The sequence below is a fragment of the Schistocerca nitens genome, chromosome 1 (genome assembly GCF_023898315.1).
Source record: "Schistocerca nitens isolate TAMUIC-IGC-003100 chromosome 1, iqSchNite1.1, whole genome shotgun sequence".
Classification (NCBI taxonomy): Eukaryota; Metazoa; Arthropoda; class Insecta; order Orthoptera; family Acrididae; genus Schistocerca; species Schistocerca nitens.
In genome coordinates, this window is record NC_064614.1 from 271,289,457 (window position 1) to 271,308,593 (window position 19,137).

At 45.0% G+C, this 19,137-nt stretch overlaps 1 protein-coding gene across 1 annotated transcript in view; it reads right to left on the reverse strand.

Annotated features, from left to right (window-relative positions):
* LOC126242682 (thyrotropin receptor-like) overlaps positions 1-19,137 on the reverse strand; it is a 706,981-nt gene that overhangs the window by 186,481 nt on the left and 501,363 nt on the right. Inside the window, exon 12 of the mRNA XM_049948112.1 lies at positions 11,799-12,091. Coding sequence (XP_049804069.1) covers positions 11,799-12,091 — 293 coding nt within the window. The remainder of the gene's footprint in view (positions 1-11,798; positions 12,092-19,137) is intronic.

Here is a 19,137-nt window from a genome sequence, read left to right on the forward strand (position 1 = left end):
TATTTAATAGCCTCTAATTTAATACTGTGATGTAGATTTTTTAAGCAGTATTCAGGAGACTTACAAATCCCGTAGTTAGATGTATTACTTCAAGCACCTTTCTTATACAGAGTGTCTAAACCTGTTAGGTGAAATTTAAACAGGTGATAGTGGCTCCATAACCGACAGTATCGAAATAAGGACCCAATGGTTGCAAATGCATATTTATTGTCTTATGGACATACACAGCGTACACCGCATACCAAAAACGTAACGTAACGTAAAAAAAAAAGTACTGCAACAGCTTTCAGCGACAAAGAAAAGGCAATGAAATATTGGTTAAACAAGAGAGGGAAAAAACGCTTGTAGTTACGCAGTGCGCAAAGGCGTTTTCGTTTCGTAAAATTGGAGCGTGAACAGTACAAATGGAAGACTGAATTACATGGAGGGATGAATATGCGCCAAACGGACACCCGAAACCATCTGAAAGAAAAACTGTTCGAAAGATTTAGAGCTGCTCGTCAGAGGTTATGCACCGTTACCGATGGAGATCTACGAGATTGGGCCCACCAAACTGCATCTGACATCAACATGGCTAATTTCCAGTATTCGTCGACCTGGCTACGCAGGTTCAAGAAATCGTACAGAATAATTACCAACTTTATGGCACGTAAACGTGTAGAGCAGCTGCCAGTGATAGACGATGCTACAGAGAAATTCATAGCTGACGTAAAAACGAAAATTGTTGTTATCCCTGCAAGTGCTGTTTATAGCGCTGATCAGTCAGGTTTCGTGAAAGAGATGCGTGCGCGCTGCTCTTTATCATTTCGAGGTGAAAAAAAGGCGCAGTCGGTTGTCCAGTCAATGAATGCAATTACACATTCGTATACGATAATGCCAGTGATATGTATGAGTGGTTTACTGTTTCCGCAGTTGTAGATCTGTCTCCAAGAAAAGCACTCCGCCTTCAGGCCACAAATGGCCCATCGGGACCATCCGACCGCCGTGTCATTCTTAGCTGAGGACGCGGATAGGAGGGGCGTGTGGTCAGCACACCGCTCTCCCGGTCGTTATCATGGTTTTCTTTGACCGGAGCCGCTACTATTCGTTCGAGTAGCTCCTCAATTGGCATGAAGAGGCTGAGTGACCCCGATAAACAGAAACAGTGCATAGCGGCCAGGATGGTCACCCATCCAAGTGCCGGCACACCCGATACCGCTGAACTTCAGTGATCTGACGGGAACCGGTGTACTCACTGCGGCGAGTCAGTTGTTTGTCTCCAAGAACCGCAAGGCGAATTAGGACCAAATATAAAAAGTGAACTGTTTAGCCGGCCGAAGTGGCCGTGCGGTTAAAGGCGCTGCAGTCTAGAACCGCAAGACCGCTACGGTCGCAGGTTCGAATCCTGCCTCGGGCATGGATGTTTGTGATGTCCTTAGGTTAGTTAGGTTTAACTAGTTCTAAGTTCTAGGGGACTAATGACCTCAGCAGTTGAGTCCCATAGTGCTCAGAGCCATTTGAACCATTTTTTTTGAACTGTTTAATTGCAGAATATTGTAATCGACGTATCAAAATCTGGAATAATGGGGAAGAATAATTTTCAACATTTCGTTCGAAACTTATAGTTGCAGAAACTATTCCATTGCTTTTGTTGGATTCATGGCCTGAGCATAACGACGCGTCTGTTTTTGTGGAGACAACGAAAAATCTGTAGATGTAATGTGAATTCCGCCTGGAACTACTAGTGCGACTTAACCTCTCAAATATGGTTCAAATGGCTCTGAGCACTATGGGAATTAACATCTGAGGTCATCAGTCCCATAGAACTATGTAAACCTAACTAACCTAAGGACAGCACACACATCCATGCGCGAGGCAGGATTCCAACCTGCGACCGTAGCAGTCGCACGGTTCCGGACTGAAGCGCCTAGAACCGCTCGGCCACCACGGCCGGCATTTAACCTCTCGGTAAAGAATTTTTTCGACAGTGGAAAGCATTTTTCAGGAAATTATCAGACAACATAATTTCCGATATCTCTCTCTCTCATTTCACGTTTGTCAGCGGAACGGTACTCTGAAGCTCCAGTCATTTGTGCATTACCAGTTTCCTTCGCCATGGTTTTAGAATTTGATCAAGCATGCCTGGTAAGCAGCACAATATGCAGAACAACGACCGGGATCATTTCTGACTCCATTCCAGTTCGGTCTAAATAAAACCAGTGGTCACTGAGAAGAACCTGACTGCATCAATTTTTCCTTTGACCGATGTGCCTGGTGCAAGAAAAATGTTTTTTTGTTTGTTTTGTCATTCAACAGACACTTAGCATTTTTGTGACGACTACAGGCAATAAACGAAGAACAGGCATTGTTATAAAATGTAGTACTGCAAGACACATTTAATTTCAACAAATTACAAGTCCTCATTGATGGAAATCGCCTGTGACATCAAACACTGCCTAATTTTTTTTTTCTCTACTAGCCACTTTTGTCAGAATTACATGTGCAAGAATTGAACTGTCGATATGAAGTTATTAAAAAAATGTTTGTCAAGCTTGCGCAAGGTTGTCACGGGAGCAAACAAGCTAACAAGCACGAGCGAAAGAGAATTCTCTCTGGTCTACCCGGTAGGCCTCTTGAAGGCTTCTCAACTGGACGCCACTGCAGCTACTTACGTGTCCCTAACCTTCCCCAGTTACTTAATCGGGAATGGTGACCTGCAGTTCAACGTGGAACCCGAACCACATGTCTTTCGTGGCCACTCCAACATCTGGGAGAAGTCGACGCTCGGTAAAGAATCATAGTGAAAAATTTGTGGTCTGAACGGGATTTGATCCCGTTCTCTCTAAATCAGGAAGCGCGCGCTTTGCCACTTTTTTAAAAAAAATCTCATTTTCTTCGTTATAGTTCGTTGAAATTCTTCGTGGCGGACGTCCCCTGACGCCCGTTGAAGTTCGTTTTTGATTCATTCACTCAGTTTTTTGTTACAGAGGGCAGCTAACCCTCTGGCCGAACACGCTGAGCTACCGTGCCGGCCGTTACTAGACCGGTTTTGTTTTAGAGAAAAAAAGAGGAAAACATGAATATGACCATTAGACCTTACACGCGTAGTAGAACGCTAGCTGTGTCACCTCTTGAGATGATTCTCGACCTCGGTAGGTAGTGTTCTGTTCATAAATTTCCTCTCAATGGTAGTGAGAAGCCAGGTGAAGCTGGCAGCCGACATACAAGGAAAATTTGGGACCAGTGCTAAGGTGAGATGGAGATGCAATTCCGTGTAAAGTGCACGATATCCACGGATGTGACGCTTCCGTACAAACTGAGACACTTAAATTCTTGCTTCCCTGCGCCATTTTGGATACGCCGTCAAGAACAGTGTTCTCACGATGCAAATAATCCTCACTGGATAGCTAAGTTTCGTATTGTAGCTCTAACAATATAGAGTTATATCCTGTATGCCGAATATTAGCTCCAAAAACTAAAAACTAATAACACAGCGTTCATAGGCAATGTTCGCTACCTCGTGTTCTCTTCCGTTCCTTCTAGTATAAACGATTCTATCCATATACAAGCGAATGGTAGTTAATTTTCTGCAAATGAGCATTCGCACGAGTTCGGTTCCATTCGTTTCATTGTAAAGCAGACTTTAGGTGCTTAAAATTGGTGTGTGTGAACTCCGGATAATTCCGCTACGCGGCGTTGCATGAGTGATTCGCCGAGTCGTGATAGGCGGGCAGGGCTGTACAAACCGCTGTTATAATATGTTCCTCGCGCGGAAAAACGTGTAACTTCAACATTTTTTACAAAATACTTGCAGTGCCTCTTAGCAGCTAAAATTTTGGCATTGCGTTTCTTTCGTTGTCTTCTCCCTGTGTAAAAAATTTCTGGGTGGATTTCGACAAGTCTTACTGGACCATTCCCTTCTCAGTGCAATGGCGCATGCAGTTCTGCCAGACTCTCGCATAGATCCCGGGTGTTTGTTGGGAACAGCCAGCGGGTGACAGATAGCGTACATCCCTGACCACTAAACAGACGTACTCTACAGAACTTGGCTCACAGTACGTGTGACATGTGAGGACCAGATGCATCGCACTGGCGCATTAACCGTGCCGCACGCACAACACTATCCCTTGCGTCAGTTGTCCATTGGATCAGACAGCATGTGGGTGTCCATGGTGAGGTGTGTTACTGTGTACAGTGTATGATGCGTAATCGAAGGGGGAACGGTACTCGTCACGATAGTTGACACACAGGCCCATAAAGCAGCACGAATGCACGGAGAACGCTCACAATGGGCTGTCGTACGAGCCCTGCGTCGTACCACCTTGCAGACCCACCACCCCGTCCAGACGGCCAATGGTCTCATGTATGATACCTTCCGTGTGGTGGAAACCCTGGCTGATGCCGTTCAGGCCCAAACCCAACTGCTCGTCCTGGACCCCGCGCCAGATGAACTCCAGGATGACCGAGATATCCTGAGGGCTGTAGCTGCCTTCCGAAACAGACCACCACTTACAGTCCCTCGCCTTACGTCTACAGCGGAAGTGTTCCGAATCCTCCGGAGGAAACGAGGTAATTCGGCCCCCAGCCTGGATGGAATCGTCGAAGAACATCTCTGTCGGCTACCGCGAAAGCCCCTAGTGCTTTTCACCAGGATATTGAACTGTTGTGGTCTTTTCCTTCCACAGTGGAAACAGGCAAAACTTATCGCGATTCCAAAGCCTTCTAAAGACAATACGGTACCTACCAGCAACAGAACTGGTGTGTTGGCAGAAGAGCCAACACCGTGTTGCTAGAGGAGGCCGAAATGCACGCGTTTAAGCTCACGCAGACTGGCGTGAGGTCTGGAACAAGGTAAAGTAATTATAGTAGCCAAAAATAGTACATAGCTTCTGGAATACTTAACTTTAATCCATAATTGGAGAACATCGCTCTTGATGATACATAATTACAATCTCAATATAAACTGGTAATGGCGCCTTGCTAGGTCGTAGCAAATGACGTAGCTGAAGGGTATGCTAACTATCGTCTCGGCAAATGAGAGCGTATTTTGTCAGTGATCCATCGCTGGCAAAGTCTGCTGTACAACTGGGGCGAGTGCTAGGAAGTCTCTCTAGACCTGCCGTGTGGCGGCGCTCGCTCTGCAATCACTGACAGTGGCGACACGCGGGTCCGACGTATACTAGCGGACCGCGGCCGATTTAAAGGCTACCACCTAGCAAGTGTGGTGTCTGGCGGTGACACCACAAGAACCATCAGCCGTTTGAACACCATGGCGAAGGTCCTGGAGTCTCTCATACTCCACCGCATTTCCCAGCCTCTGGCGGCATCCGGGACGATGCGTGCCGAACAGTTTGGGTTTACCTCCCACCTGTCCGCTGAGCTGCAAGTTATCCGGGTCACGGATCACATTATCAAGGGTTTTAATACCAGCATGTCGACTGCAACGGTCTTCTTGGATGTGCAGAATGCTTATGATAAGATTTGGCATGACAACCTGGTATATAAGATGCTGACGCAAACGCCCACCCCTGACATCTACGTTAAGATCGTGGATGGTTTCCTTCACCAGAGGACCTTCCTCGTTGCTCAGCGGGGCAAGCGCTCCAGTGTACGCCACATGTCAATGGGTACCCCGCAGGGCACTGTGCTGTCCCCTCTTCTTCTTAATGTCTATGTCAATGACATGCCCGTCACCCGTCACTGCCATTTGGCGCAATACACTGATGACACGGCAAGGCGCCTAAGGCCGCGCGGCTACCCCGCGCGGCGCAGAGCACTGGTGGAATAGGTATTACACCCAATCATAAAGAGCATGTGCAAGCACAGGGACAAACGGATTTTTAACCCCGCGTTCACTTCTGTCGAGGATTATCCATCACAGTGCCGTAATGCTGAACTTCGTACAGTCTGTATTGTTCACGAATGACGCTTTATTTACCAGAGATGGTGTTTTCATCGGCCGTAACAGCTATGTCTGGTACGTGGACAATCCCCACGCCACCCACATCGGCGGCCACCAACAACGATTCTCTGTCAACGTATGGGCTTGCTTTGTCCAAGATCATCTAATAGGACCTTTCTTGCTACCTCTCCATTTGACTGGTCTACATTACCCGGTGTTCCTAGGAGATGTGCTGTCACAGCCCTTGTTGTCCGCGAAAGGATGTGGTTTCAACAAATCGGTGCACAGCCACATTAGATGTTAATGTCTGCAGGCACAGGAACAACATGTACGCCGGCCGAAGTGGCCGTGCGGTTAAAGGCGCTGCAGTCTGGAACCGCGTGACCGCTACGGTCGCAGGTTCGAATCCTGCCTCGGGCATGGATGTTTGTGGTGTCCTTAGGTTAGTTAGGTTTAAGTAGTTCTAAGTTCTAGGGGACTAATGACCTCAGCAGTTGAGTCCCATAGTGCTCAGAGCCATTTGAACCATTTGAACAACATGTACTCTCATCGTTGGACTGGAACGGGAGGTCCCGTGGCCAGCGTGATCGTCGAATGTCATGCCTCTGGAATTTTTCTACCGGTGTTACGTGAAGACGACGATAAATGAAATCCCCGTAGAAAAGGATGAACACCTACTTGCTAGCTCCAAACTGCATGTCTCCTGGTACAACAGACAGCATGGGTGTTTGAGAGAGTCTGGCAGAATTTTATGCGCTGTTGCCATGCATGCATTGAGACTGGCTGTCGTCACTACAGTTACTATTAGCTACATTGTTTTTATGCGGTGTAAGCTGTGTATCTCAATAACACAATAAATATGCATTTATGTCCATTGGTTCCCTAACTCCTTACAATCGGTTGTGGACCCACTATCACCTGTTTCAATTTGACTCAAGAAGTTTGAGACACCTCGTACAAGTATATGACCGTCGGTATTTACTATTCTTCCAGTATATCATATTTTACTCAGCATATGTTAAAGAGATGTAGCGTTCTTAATTCGGAGAGAATTCCTCCGTGTTTGATCAATTCGGAATTTATTCCATCGAATTTTGATGATAAACGATTTTGATATTTTTAAAACTGTCTTCACTTTCGTCAGATCCATATAATATACTCCTTGCAGTTGTTTTTTGATAACTGCTTCTTTGGCATGTGGATTATAACATAGTTCTTTGGAATGTGTAATCCACTGAGATGTTTGTATTACATTGGGATTTGCATCTCTCTTTCTTCTCTGTTGAAATTTTCATTAATCGTATGTCTTGTGTCCCATGGATGTCACGTACAACTCTGCTTGTAAATGTCCCACGATGTCCTACGTGCTGATCTTACTATCACTTTTGCTTCATTCCTTTTTCAATGGTAAATAACTTTAGTTTCTAATTATTTCTTCTGAAGGTATTCATCATATACCGTCTGTTTATCTTTTATGGCTTTTTGTATCTCTTCGTTCCAAATTTTTAAACCTCTTTCCCTGTCGTTTCTATGTTTTTCATCTCGTACTTCACTTGCTGTTTTACAACGTTTTTACCGTAAGACTATTCTTTTTGTCTTCACTAATAGGTATTTCATTCAGTAATTGTGTGAGTGTTCTGATATAGATCTCTTAAGCTCTTTTCTTGCAACAGATGTACCCTAAACCTTTTGTTTCATTTTATTTCACCTTTACTTCTATTTTTTGTTGATCGATTTTTCCATCTTCACTATATCTAGCATGTTAATTTTACAAGATTTTGTCTCTATTTATATTTCCACCTCCATTCACTCGAATATTTACTATTCATGGAGCTAACTTTTAGTTAACTGTTACATACCGTAGTGATCGGTAATCTCGTGCAGACCATGTAAATTCGTGAATGTCTTTAGTCTTAAAGAAGGTGTTCGTTAACTGCAATTGTGTTCATTATTATGAATTTCCTTAGTTTTGTTCCATTCTGAATAACAGTAACTTCTACGTTAGCACATATTAAATTAGGAACGGGCAGTTTTCCAGTTCTAGCATTTAAATCTCCCTCTAAAATTAAATGGTCCTTAACATTTCCTCAGTATTAAAACAAAGGCTGAATCAGTGCCCTATTTCTGACGGGCTATTAGTACCAATTTGGTTGAAACTGAGTCAGAAGATCAAAAGCTATTAATCCCAGGCATAGAGATAGTTGATACTTGTTGCTCAGTTCTGTAATTTCCTTAACGATTTGCAAACGGAAAGAGAATAACTAGTGATATTTATTGAAAATTTGCAAAGGAGTATTAAAAGGTAATGATGCAAAAATAAAATTGGTGATATTCTGTATTGAAATCAGGTAAGAGATGCTGCTCTTCAAACGTCAGAGCAGCAGCATTATATCAATGTTCCTGCTACAATTGTTTCAAAGCTCTGGCAGAGAGACATTCATGAATTTACTGGCGTTCCAGTGAAAGTGTGGAGGAGAACTATCCAGTCATAAAACAAAATTAGGTAATGTTCCCCTAGATGAAGCATAAGCCATTCTGCATCACGTCATCGCACAAAACATGTTCACCCATGGTGACTCTCTTTTATACTACCCAATGGAGAGAGGGAAAGATTAGCATATAATAGGACAGTAGGAGGGTAGCATGAAACCTGTCAAAAGACTTTGGTAACCATTATACAGAATGATACGTATCATTCTGCAGAACCGAAAACTGTAAGTCATAAACTCCGGATTATCCATCCTAAGTTGAAAGGTTTACTTGTCCATATTCTCTTCATTCTTCATAGGAGTTTTCTGAGTGGTGTAATGCTTTTCTCTGTAATGAAACTTCTTTGAGATATAATACCAAAATATTTTGTACCGTGTAGCCTTTCACGGCCGATGATTACTTAAGTTAAAATATCCAAGTTGAGAGACCGTGATCGATACTTCACTGACGTTTCGACAACATATGTGGGAGACATCCTGAGAGAAATTGCTTGTTGTAGGAACAAGCGACAGTTACCGATTTACCTCCGTAGATGACTACACAAATGAAATGAGAGTATGGCATTTTGGGCCGGGAGTCCCCCATTCGGGGCAGTTCGGCCGCCGAGGGCAAGTACTTATTGCATTCGACGCCACATTGGGCGACTTGCGCGTCGGAGATGGGGATGAAATGATAATGAGGACAACACAACACCCAGTCCCTGAGCGGAGAAAATCTCCTGCCCCAGCCGGGAATCGAATCCGTGCCCCGTGGTGTGGCATTCCGCCGCGCTGACCATTCAGCTAAAGGGGACGGGCGATGACTACACAGATTAACTGCCAATGCTCGCATATGTTGTCTACTGGCTAAACTGGTTTCGTCATCTTTTTTTAAAAAAGTACAAAAACACTCATGAAATATTACATTAACAAATTAAATAAATACTTAACTACAATTCATAAATTAAAAGTGTTACCTTATTACTTCTTAGCTGATGGCTACGTTAGAAAGTTGTAGGAGTGAGCGTCCATTTTCTCAGGTGTACAAGAGGACTGAGTGAGGCTAATCAGGGGAAGTCCTTATACAACTAGAAGTGCCTGTATAAGCTATAACAATTTGCCTGACAAAAAAAGCGAAGCATCTGGAAGAGACGGCCGAATGCCAATGTAACTTAATACACGTTCACACCATCGCCACTAATCTAATTGATTAGAGCTGCAGATCCCTGTGACGTGTAAACGGTCAGAAGTGTGTTAGGAAGAGAGTCGAGGCTGTCAGCAGCCGGACTAAGAAGACACCACAAAACAAACAGCTGTGTATGGGTGGTGCGACCCAGGAAGTGTGGACTGTTGATAAACGGCGTCCCATGGTGTTCAGCGATGAATCGCGGTTCTGCACTGCCACTGATGACCATCGTGGGTCACTATGGTGGCGACCTGGAGAAAAGTCCCATTCTTCCTGCGTTCTGGAGAGGCGGAGTGGTGCTATACTTGGTACCGTTGCATGGGGAGCCATTGAGTATGACTTCAGGTAACAGCTGGTAGTGGCTGAGGAAATTCTGATGGTACAACGATTCATCACGAAATCCCACACGATACGTGTCTCTATAAACTGGCTGCGTGATGCTGAGGTACTCGCATCACCAGCAGAATCCTCAGATTCATCTCCGGTAGAACATGTGTGGGACCACTTTGGATGTCAACCCCGACCCAGAGCCAGTTGCAAGATATCGAGGACCAGTTACAACAGTTGGTTGCCAGCTTGCCACAGGGTTGGAAACAAAAACTTTTTGCCCGTTTGCCAAGTGAACCAGAGCAAGCATACACGCCAAGGGGGTTGGAACATCATAATGATAAGTGAGCTTATACTGCCAACTTATTTGTAAATTTGACTCGTTTTTGTATTCTTCTCAGTCCGTGGAGTTTCATTTCGTTTCCTCCTCCCCTTCTGAGTGCTTCAATTTTTTAGTGAGGCTATATATTTCCTTAAAAATGTTTTACCTTCTTTTTTACAGAAGAACCATTTGAGTCGATAGTCACATTTCTGGTACACACTTGAAGGAAATTGATAAAATTTTGTAGAGTTGACACACAAGAAAAAATGGATGGTCTGTATCTGCATACATTGTATTTTTGTTATAAATATCCACAAATCAGAAGTTCCATGGTTTAATCGGACATTAAAATTGGTTCTGTTTATTGAAATATATGGTCCCGTACCAGCAACATAGTAAATGTGAATATATCTGAAGATGTATCTTGCACATGGGGATGAAACGACAAACGACAGTGAATAATTTTTTACAAGATGGACAAAATAAAAGTGGCCCAAAAAATATTTCGTGCACCTTAAGATAGGCATCCCATTAGCAATGATGTATGTTGGGTTGCCTATTTTAAGGTGCATGAAATATTTTTTGGGCCAATTTTATTTCTTATTTTTGCACATCCAGAGTAGTGCCGTCGGCCTGTCAGTCCGGAATGTATGACTGATAGCATTTTAAAGGAAACAAAAGAAAAATTCGGAGTAAGTATTAAAGTCCATGGAGAAGAAAGAAAAACTTTGAGGTTCGCCGATGACGTTGTAATTCTGTCAAGGCAGCAAAGAACTTGGAAGAGCAGTTGAACGGAATGGACAGTGTCTTGAAAGGAGGATATAAGATGACCATCAACAAAAGCAAACCGAGGATAATGGAATATTGTAGAATTAAGTCGGGTGATGCTTAGGGAGTTAGATTACGGAAACGAGACGCTTGAAGTAGTGAAGGAGTTTTGCTATTTGGGGAGCAAAATAACTGATGATGGTCGAAGTAGAGCGGATGTAAAATGGAGACTTGCAACGGCAAGGAAAGCGTTTCGAATGTTGAGTAATTTGTTAACATCGAGTATAGATTGAAGTGTCAGGAAGTCGTTTCTGAAAGTATTTGTATGGAGTGTAGCCATGTATGGAAGTGAAACATGGATGAAAAATAGTTTGGACAAGAAGAGAATAGAAGCTTCCTAAATGTGGTGCTACAGAATAATACTGAAGATTAGATGGGTAGATCACATAACTAATGAGGAGGTATTGAGGAGAATTGGGGAGGAGTTTGTGGTACAACTTGACTAGAAGAAGGGATCGGTGGGCAGGACATGTTCTGGGCGTCAAGGGATCACCAATTTAGTATTGGAGGGCAGCTTGGAGGGTAAAAATCGTAGAGGGAGGCCAAAAAATGAATACACTAAGCAGATTCAGAAGGATGTAGGTTGCAGTAGGTACTGGGAGATGAACAAGCTTACACAGGATAGAGTAGCACGGAGCGGTGCATCAAACCAGTCTCAGGACTGAAGACGACAACAACAAACAACAATAACAATTTCAAATGTTTTAATTTTGACGAGCGACCTGCTGATTGGGTAGTACCTGCGCGCATTACAGAGAGCAGCCACGTGTAGCACGTTTGACTTACCGATCTGCCAGGAGTAGGCGTAGTTGAAGTAGAAGCCCATGGACTTGAGGTCCATAGCGGCGAGGGCGAGCAGGTAGAGGCCCATGCAGAAGTCTGCGGTGGCCAGGTGGCACATGAGGAACTTGGGCACGGTGAGGTCCGAGGCGGAGCAGAGCAGCACGAGCAGCACGGCGGCGTTGCCCAGCAGCGCGGCCGTCACCACGACCCAGACGCAGCCGCGCAGCCACGGCAGGCCCATGATGTCCTCGCACGGGTTGAGCGCGTCCGGCTCGGGCGTGCACCGCACCGCCACCCTGCGCACACACACGAGCCTTCTGGAGACGAGCACGACCTGGGGCACGTCTATCCACGATCCGAAACTCTCTGACAGGGTACAGAACGTCATTCTGAATGAAAACTTACCTACAGGCGCTGAGGTACACTGAGGTGACAAATGTCACTGGTTAGCTATATGCACTTATACAGGCGGTAGTAGTATCGCGTACATGAGGTATAAAAGAGCAGTGCATTGGCGGTTCTGTCCCTCGTACTGCCGGCCAGGGTGGCCGAGCGGTTCTAGGCGCTTCGGTCTGGAACCGCGCGACCGCTACGGTCGCAGGTTCGAATCCTGCCTCGGACATGGATGTGTGTGATGTCCTTAGGTTAGTTAGGTTTAAGTAGTTCTAAGTTCTAGGGGATTGACGACCTCAGATGTTAAGTCCCATAGTGCTCAGAGCCGTTTCATTTCAACCCTCGTACTCAGGTGAATCATCTGGAAAGGTTTCCGATGTGATTATGGTCGCACGAAAATGAATTAACAGAATTTGAAAGCAGAATGGTTATTGGAGCTATACGCATGGAACATCCCATTTTGGAAATCGTTAGGGATTGCAATATTCCGAAATCCACAGTTTCAAGAGTTTGACAAGAATATCACATTTCAGGCATTACCTCTCATCACGGACAATGCAGTGGCGACGGCGCTTCACTTAACGGGGGTAGGACGTCAAACGGGACGACTTGGAGCAGGAGAGGCATCACAGGATATTTTAATTTCCAGTCTCTATACTTTTACAAATAAATTCATAAAACTTTGTCAGAATCACCAGGAGGGACTCAGGATTCACACTCATTGCAGTGGAAGTTCGAAAACATAACGAAATAATTTTGTTTTACGTGTGAATTTTCATCATTTTTTCACTTACTAACGGCCGCATTTGTTGCTATAGGTACACTTTTCTTCATAAGTTAGAGAGACTCTTCGATGAATTTTGCACAGCATACATATCATACTTACAGCTGTATGTAACTCGAGAATTTATTTAATTTATGAAAAAACGATTGAGCTGTTATATTTTAAACTTCATGTTTAGAAAAAACACAAATTTTATAGTTAATTACATCAATTTTTACCACAGTTTTTAATAGATTTGGAAAATTCTAGAGTTTCATACACCTTTAAGTATGGTTTGTATGCTGTGCAAAATTCATGGAAGGATCTCTCTTACTTATGAAGAAAAGTGTACGTACAGCAACAAATGCTGCCATTAGTAAGTGAAAAAATTGATGATATTTCACATGTAAAAAAATTACTTAGTTATGTTTTAGAACTTCCCTGCTACGAGTGTGAATTGTGAATCAGCCGGCCGCTGTGGCCGTGCGGTTCTAGGCGCTACCGCGCGGCCGCTACGGTCGCACTTTCGAATCCTGCCACAGGCATGGATGTGTGTGATGTCCTTAGGTTAGTTAGGTTTAAGTAGTTCTAAGTTCTAGGGGATTGATGACCTCAGATGTTAAGTCCCATAGTGCTCAGAGCCATTTGAACCAATTTTTGAATTCTGAATCCTTCCTGGTCATGCTGACAAGGTTTTATGAATTTATTTGTAAAAATATAGACAGCGGAAATTAAAATATCCTGTGGTGCCTCTCCTGCGGCAATTCGGCCCGTTTGACGTCCTACCCCCCTTAGCGAGCGAGAGCAGCAGCCTTTGCGTTGATCGGTCAGTTCCAACAGACAAGCAACACTGCGTGAAACAACCGCACAAATCAATGTGGGACGTACGACAGTACGGCGACATATGGCGTTAATGGGCCACAGCTGCAGACTGTCGACGCGAGTGCCTTTGCTACCAGCACGACATTGTCTGCAGCGCCTCTCCTATGCTAGTGACCATATCGATTGGACCATAGACGACTGGAAAGGAGGGCCCTGGTCAGGTAAGTCCCCATTTCAGTTGATAAGAGTTGATAGTAGGTCGAATGTTGCGCGGGCCCCACGAAGCCATGGACCCGAGTTGTAAACAAGGCGCGGTGCAAGCTGGTGGTGGTTCCATAATACACTCCTGGAAATTGAAATAAGAACACCGTGAATTCATTGTCCCAGGAAGGGGAAACTTTATTGACACATTCCTGGGGTCAGATACATCACATGATCACACTGACAGAACCACAGGCACATAGACACAGGCAACAGAGCATGCACAATGTCGGCACTAGTACAGTGTATATCCACCTTTCGCAGCAATGCAGGCTGCTATTCTCCCATGGAGACGATCGTAGAGATGCTGGATGTAGTCCTGTGGAACGGCTTGCCATGCCATTTCCACCTGGCGCCTCAGTTGGACCAGCGTTCGTGCTGGACGTGCAGACCGCGTGAGACGACGCTTCATCCAGTCCCAAACATGCTCAATGGGGGACAGATCCGGAGATCTTGCTGGCCAGGGTAGTTGACTTACACCTTCTAGAGCACGTTGGGTGGCACGGGATACATGCGGACGTGCATTGTCCTGTTGGAACAGCAAGTTCCCTTGCCGGTCTAGGAATGGTAGAACGATGGGTTCGATGACGGTTTGGATGTAGCGTGCACTATTCAGTGTCCCCTCGACGATCACCAGTGGTGTACGGCCAGTGTAGGAGATCGCTCCCCACACCATGATGCCGGGTGTTGGCCCTGTGTGCCTCGGTCGTATGCAGTCCTGATTGTGGCGCTCACCTGCAAGGCGCCAAACACGCATACGACCATCATTGGCACCAAGGCAGAAGCGACTCTCATCGCTGAAGACGACACGTCTCCATTCGTCCCTCCATTCACGCCTGTCGCGACACCACTGGAGGCGGGCTGCACGATGTTGGGGCGTGAGCGGAAGACGGCCTAACGGTGTGCGGGACCGTAGCCCAGCTTCATGGAGACGGTTGCGAATGGTCCTCGCCGATACCCCAGGAGCAACAGTGTCCCTAATTTGCTGGGAAGTGGCGGTGCGGTCCCCTACGGCACTGCGTAGGATCCTACGGTCTTGGCGTGCATCCGTGCGTCGCTGCGGTCCGGTCCCAGGTCGACGGGCACGTGCACCTTCCGCCGACCACTGGCGACAACATCGATGTACTGTGGAGACCTCACGCCCCACGTGTTGAGCAATTCGGCGGTACGTCCACCCGACCTCCCGCATGCCCACTATACGCCCTCGCTCAAAGTCCGTCAACTGCACATACGGTTCACGTCCACGCTGTCGCGGCATGCTACCAGTGTTAAAGACTGCGATGGAGCTCCGTATGCCACGGCAAACTGGCTGACACTGACGGCGGCGGTGCACAAATGCTGCGCAGCTAGCGCCATTCGACGGCCAACACCGCGGTTCCTGGTGTGTCCGCTGTGCCGTACTGATCATTGCTTGTACAGCCCTCTCGCAGTGTCCGGAGCAAGTATGGTGGGTCTGACACACCGGTGTCAATGTGTTCTTTTTTCCATTTCCAGGAGTGTAGTATGGCCAATGTTTACATGGAATGGACTTGATCCTCTATTCCAGTCGAACAGATAATTGACGGAAATGGTTATGTTTGGCTGCTTCGAGACCATTTGCAGCCATTCATGGACTTTATATTTCCAAACAATGATGGAATTTTTATGAATGACGATAAGCCATGTCACTGGACCACAGTTGTCCGCGACTGGTTTGAAGAACATGATTTGGACACCCAGATCGCCCGAATCGAGAGGCCAGCTAGTGCACAAAATCCTGCATAGGCAACGTCTTCACAGTTAAGGATGACCGTCGAGGCAGCATGGCTCAATACTTCTGCAGGGAACGTCGACCGACTGGCTGAGTCCGAGTTTCTGCACTATGCCGCGAAAAAGGAGTTCCGGCACGATATTAGGAGGTGTCCCATGCCTTTTGTCATCTCAGTGTAATATTTAGTGTGTTCCAGGAGAGCAATTGCTGTTGTGTTATACGTGAATGATTTAGTGCGCGGTATTAGTTTCAGTCAGCCTGGTGCAAAGACAGGCAACTAGCACTTAAAGCAAAGAAATTAGAAGTTGTGTGCTTCACCAAACGCAAAAGTGTGGGATTCTTTGACTACAGAATTAATGAGTCAGAGTTAGAGTGAGCCTGTGACTTCCATGGCCGTCTACAGATTTGACTGTAGATACGGTGCACTCTTTCTTCGCCAAGGCACTAGGAGGGGGAGAGTGGCGCGCCCATTCCCGGACACCTCTTACCTCATAGAAAGCTTCCTGGTGCCGATTATGAAACAAGATGAGTGGACCTGGGGACGTCCTTAAGGGACTGGACGAGAAAAAAATCCCTGGCTCTATTCAGGATTGAAATCGGGATCTGCACAGATGGAGTCTAGTACTCTAATCACTAGACTACCATAGCTCTAAGAAATGGAGTAATTATGTGAAATACGATTAGTAGGAAGAATGTTAAATGAGAGAAGGAATGTAGGATGATAAATATTCATCGTCCCAATACAGTGAGGTCATTAGTGATAAAGGACAGCCTTGTATAAGGGGAATGATGGAGAAGGAAATCATCTGTGCTCTTTCAAAGGTGCCATCCTGCCATTTACAGTAAGCGATTTGGATAAAACCATGGGAAATCTGACTCTGGTTCCCCTGACAGAGATTTGACCCACCGACCTTCCAAATATGAATCCAGTGCCTTATCAGTCTGATACTAGTCTCGGTGGCAGGATATCTCGCAACTGCAGTTTGTTTACAAAACGGATTTCATATGAAGGAGTTGTAGAGCAAGTACTTCAATGCTGCTAGGAGAGGACACTGAGCATATACAAAGAAGGGCTGTACAAACGATCATAGGCTCTTTTGAATGGCGAGATGGTTAACAGCAGTGTTCACAAATCTGACATGGCAGGCACTTGAGTAAAGGCGCTGTGAATCTCGCAAGAACTTGCTTACAAAATTCAAAGAATCGTGTTTCATGGCAGAAACCATGGATAATCTAGAGTTCCTGGATTTCTATAATGTAGAACTATTTCGCAAATTATTAATTGAATAACAGGTCGCAGAGAGGAATATCTCCATTGTGGGACGGAGGCCAGGGTGGCATGGCTTTGACAGCTGGTTGGAGGGCGCGGTGGTTAACGGATCGACGTGCCTGGGGCCGCCCGGAAATGTCAGATCCATGCACTACCCGGATACGACGTCATATACGCCCAGCTGCAGTCACAAAGGGATGAATGGCACGTTACACATTTATACATGTGCAGGGCAAACTATGGTAATTAGAGTAAATTATGAAACACCGTTTTAAAGAGTAGAAAAGTACGAATCAGCAGATATATAGGGTGATACAGCTGCCCCTGCAGCTGGGTTTTATGCAACACGCGACACCTTCAAATATCACGTGGAAGATTTATTCATTCTCTCGCTCGTTACATGCAAACTATTAGTCCTACAAAAGAAATGAACAGGAACTTTTCCTACGAAATTTAATGTTGCTAAATTTTATTCTGGGAAACATTTTTGGTAGTGGCTGTCGTTTTCGAATTATTTAAGAAGAACGTACAAAAGTGACCATGTATTTTTGTTCATGTACTCGAAAACCGTGGCCTTCAGTGAAAGCATATCTCAGTACAAAATTTAACTACATTAAGTTTCCTGTAAAAAGAGACTGTTAATTTTTTGTGTAGGACCAATAGTATTTATGTAGCGAGAGAAAAAAATATGAAAATCTCGTACATGGTTTCTGAAGGTGTTGCGCGTTGCATAAAATGGGCTGCATAAAACCCAGTGATAGGGGCAGCTGAGTAATCCTTTACACAGGGTGTCTTTCCCAAGAGATTTTATCTGGTGATTCGGCAGATATTTGCAATTTCTTTTTTGCAATGTATGACTGAAGTCATCTCAAACAAATGGTGCGTATCCAGTTGTCGTACGACGATCAAGAAAGCGTCGGTTTGTGTCCAGATACGAGAAAAGTGATTTCTATAGCGTAATATTACGTGCCCATTCGATAGAACGCTCCCAAATTAGTCTAATGAGATATTCATTTTATCGGTATGTGTTAACAGGAGCAGTAGAACGCGAAGAATAACAAGCACTACAGCAGCAGTTGCTGAGCAACGCTGTGAGTGGGTGTAGCAGTTAGCACAGGAGCCTGGGTGATGTTGTCGCTTCCTAGTTTACGTAGAATAAAGTGTGATCTGTCATTTTATTCAGATTTTTGATTCTAATGATTCAACCAGATTTTTAGTCTATTGTATCAATAACTGAAAATACGGCTGGTGATTGCTCTGTTAAGTGATGTACATGTTAGGAATTTGGAGGGAAGAGGGTGCAAAACTTATAAATGTGGCGGCCATCTTCCCCCTAGTGCATTTCTCTGAACGGAGTTGTTTAAGCAGGACCGCGCACTTTTGGACTTATATCTGTGACGACGATCACAATCTTTGGAAATATTCTATTATAGTTCAGTGGGAACTTAGAGAAATCTGCAGTGGTTGAGACTCTGATTTATTTTGCCAGTAGTTCAGTGGAGCATGAATTTTTCGTGAGTTAAGTCGGATCGGTCCTAAAGTTATTTGCACTGAGTCTATCTTTTACCCAGTTAGCTACCAGGGACCATATTTATTTCGACACTGGTCAGCAGTTAAATTCTTTACATCTTGTGTCTAGCAGACTTTTTATTGTGTTACTGTTGATTTGACTTCGAACAATTTAAGCTGTGAACACTTGCTGCGTTTTCAGATTGTTTTAATTACGAGGGCTGAAACTTTAATAGTGGCAAGTATTTATTTACAGCTCGTACAAAATTGATACGTGTTTTAAAGTTTTACTGACCTACGAAGTAGTCACCAGCATTGTGCATAACCCGTTACCAGCGATGTGCAAATCGTAGGTACTCTTACCAGTGCCAGTTGTGTTAACAGTTCGGCCGGCGCTGTCTATTGCCCGAATTTGTAGCAGTTCTGAAGCGAATGCCGTGAAGTGTTTCCTTCAATTTAGAAATCGAGTTGAACTCACGAGGGCTTAAGTCAGGCGAGTGCAGTAGGTGGTATAGCACTTAGCAGCCCAAACAGTCAAACAAGTAACAGCTTATACTGTACGTGCTTGAGTATT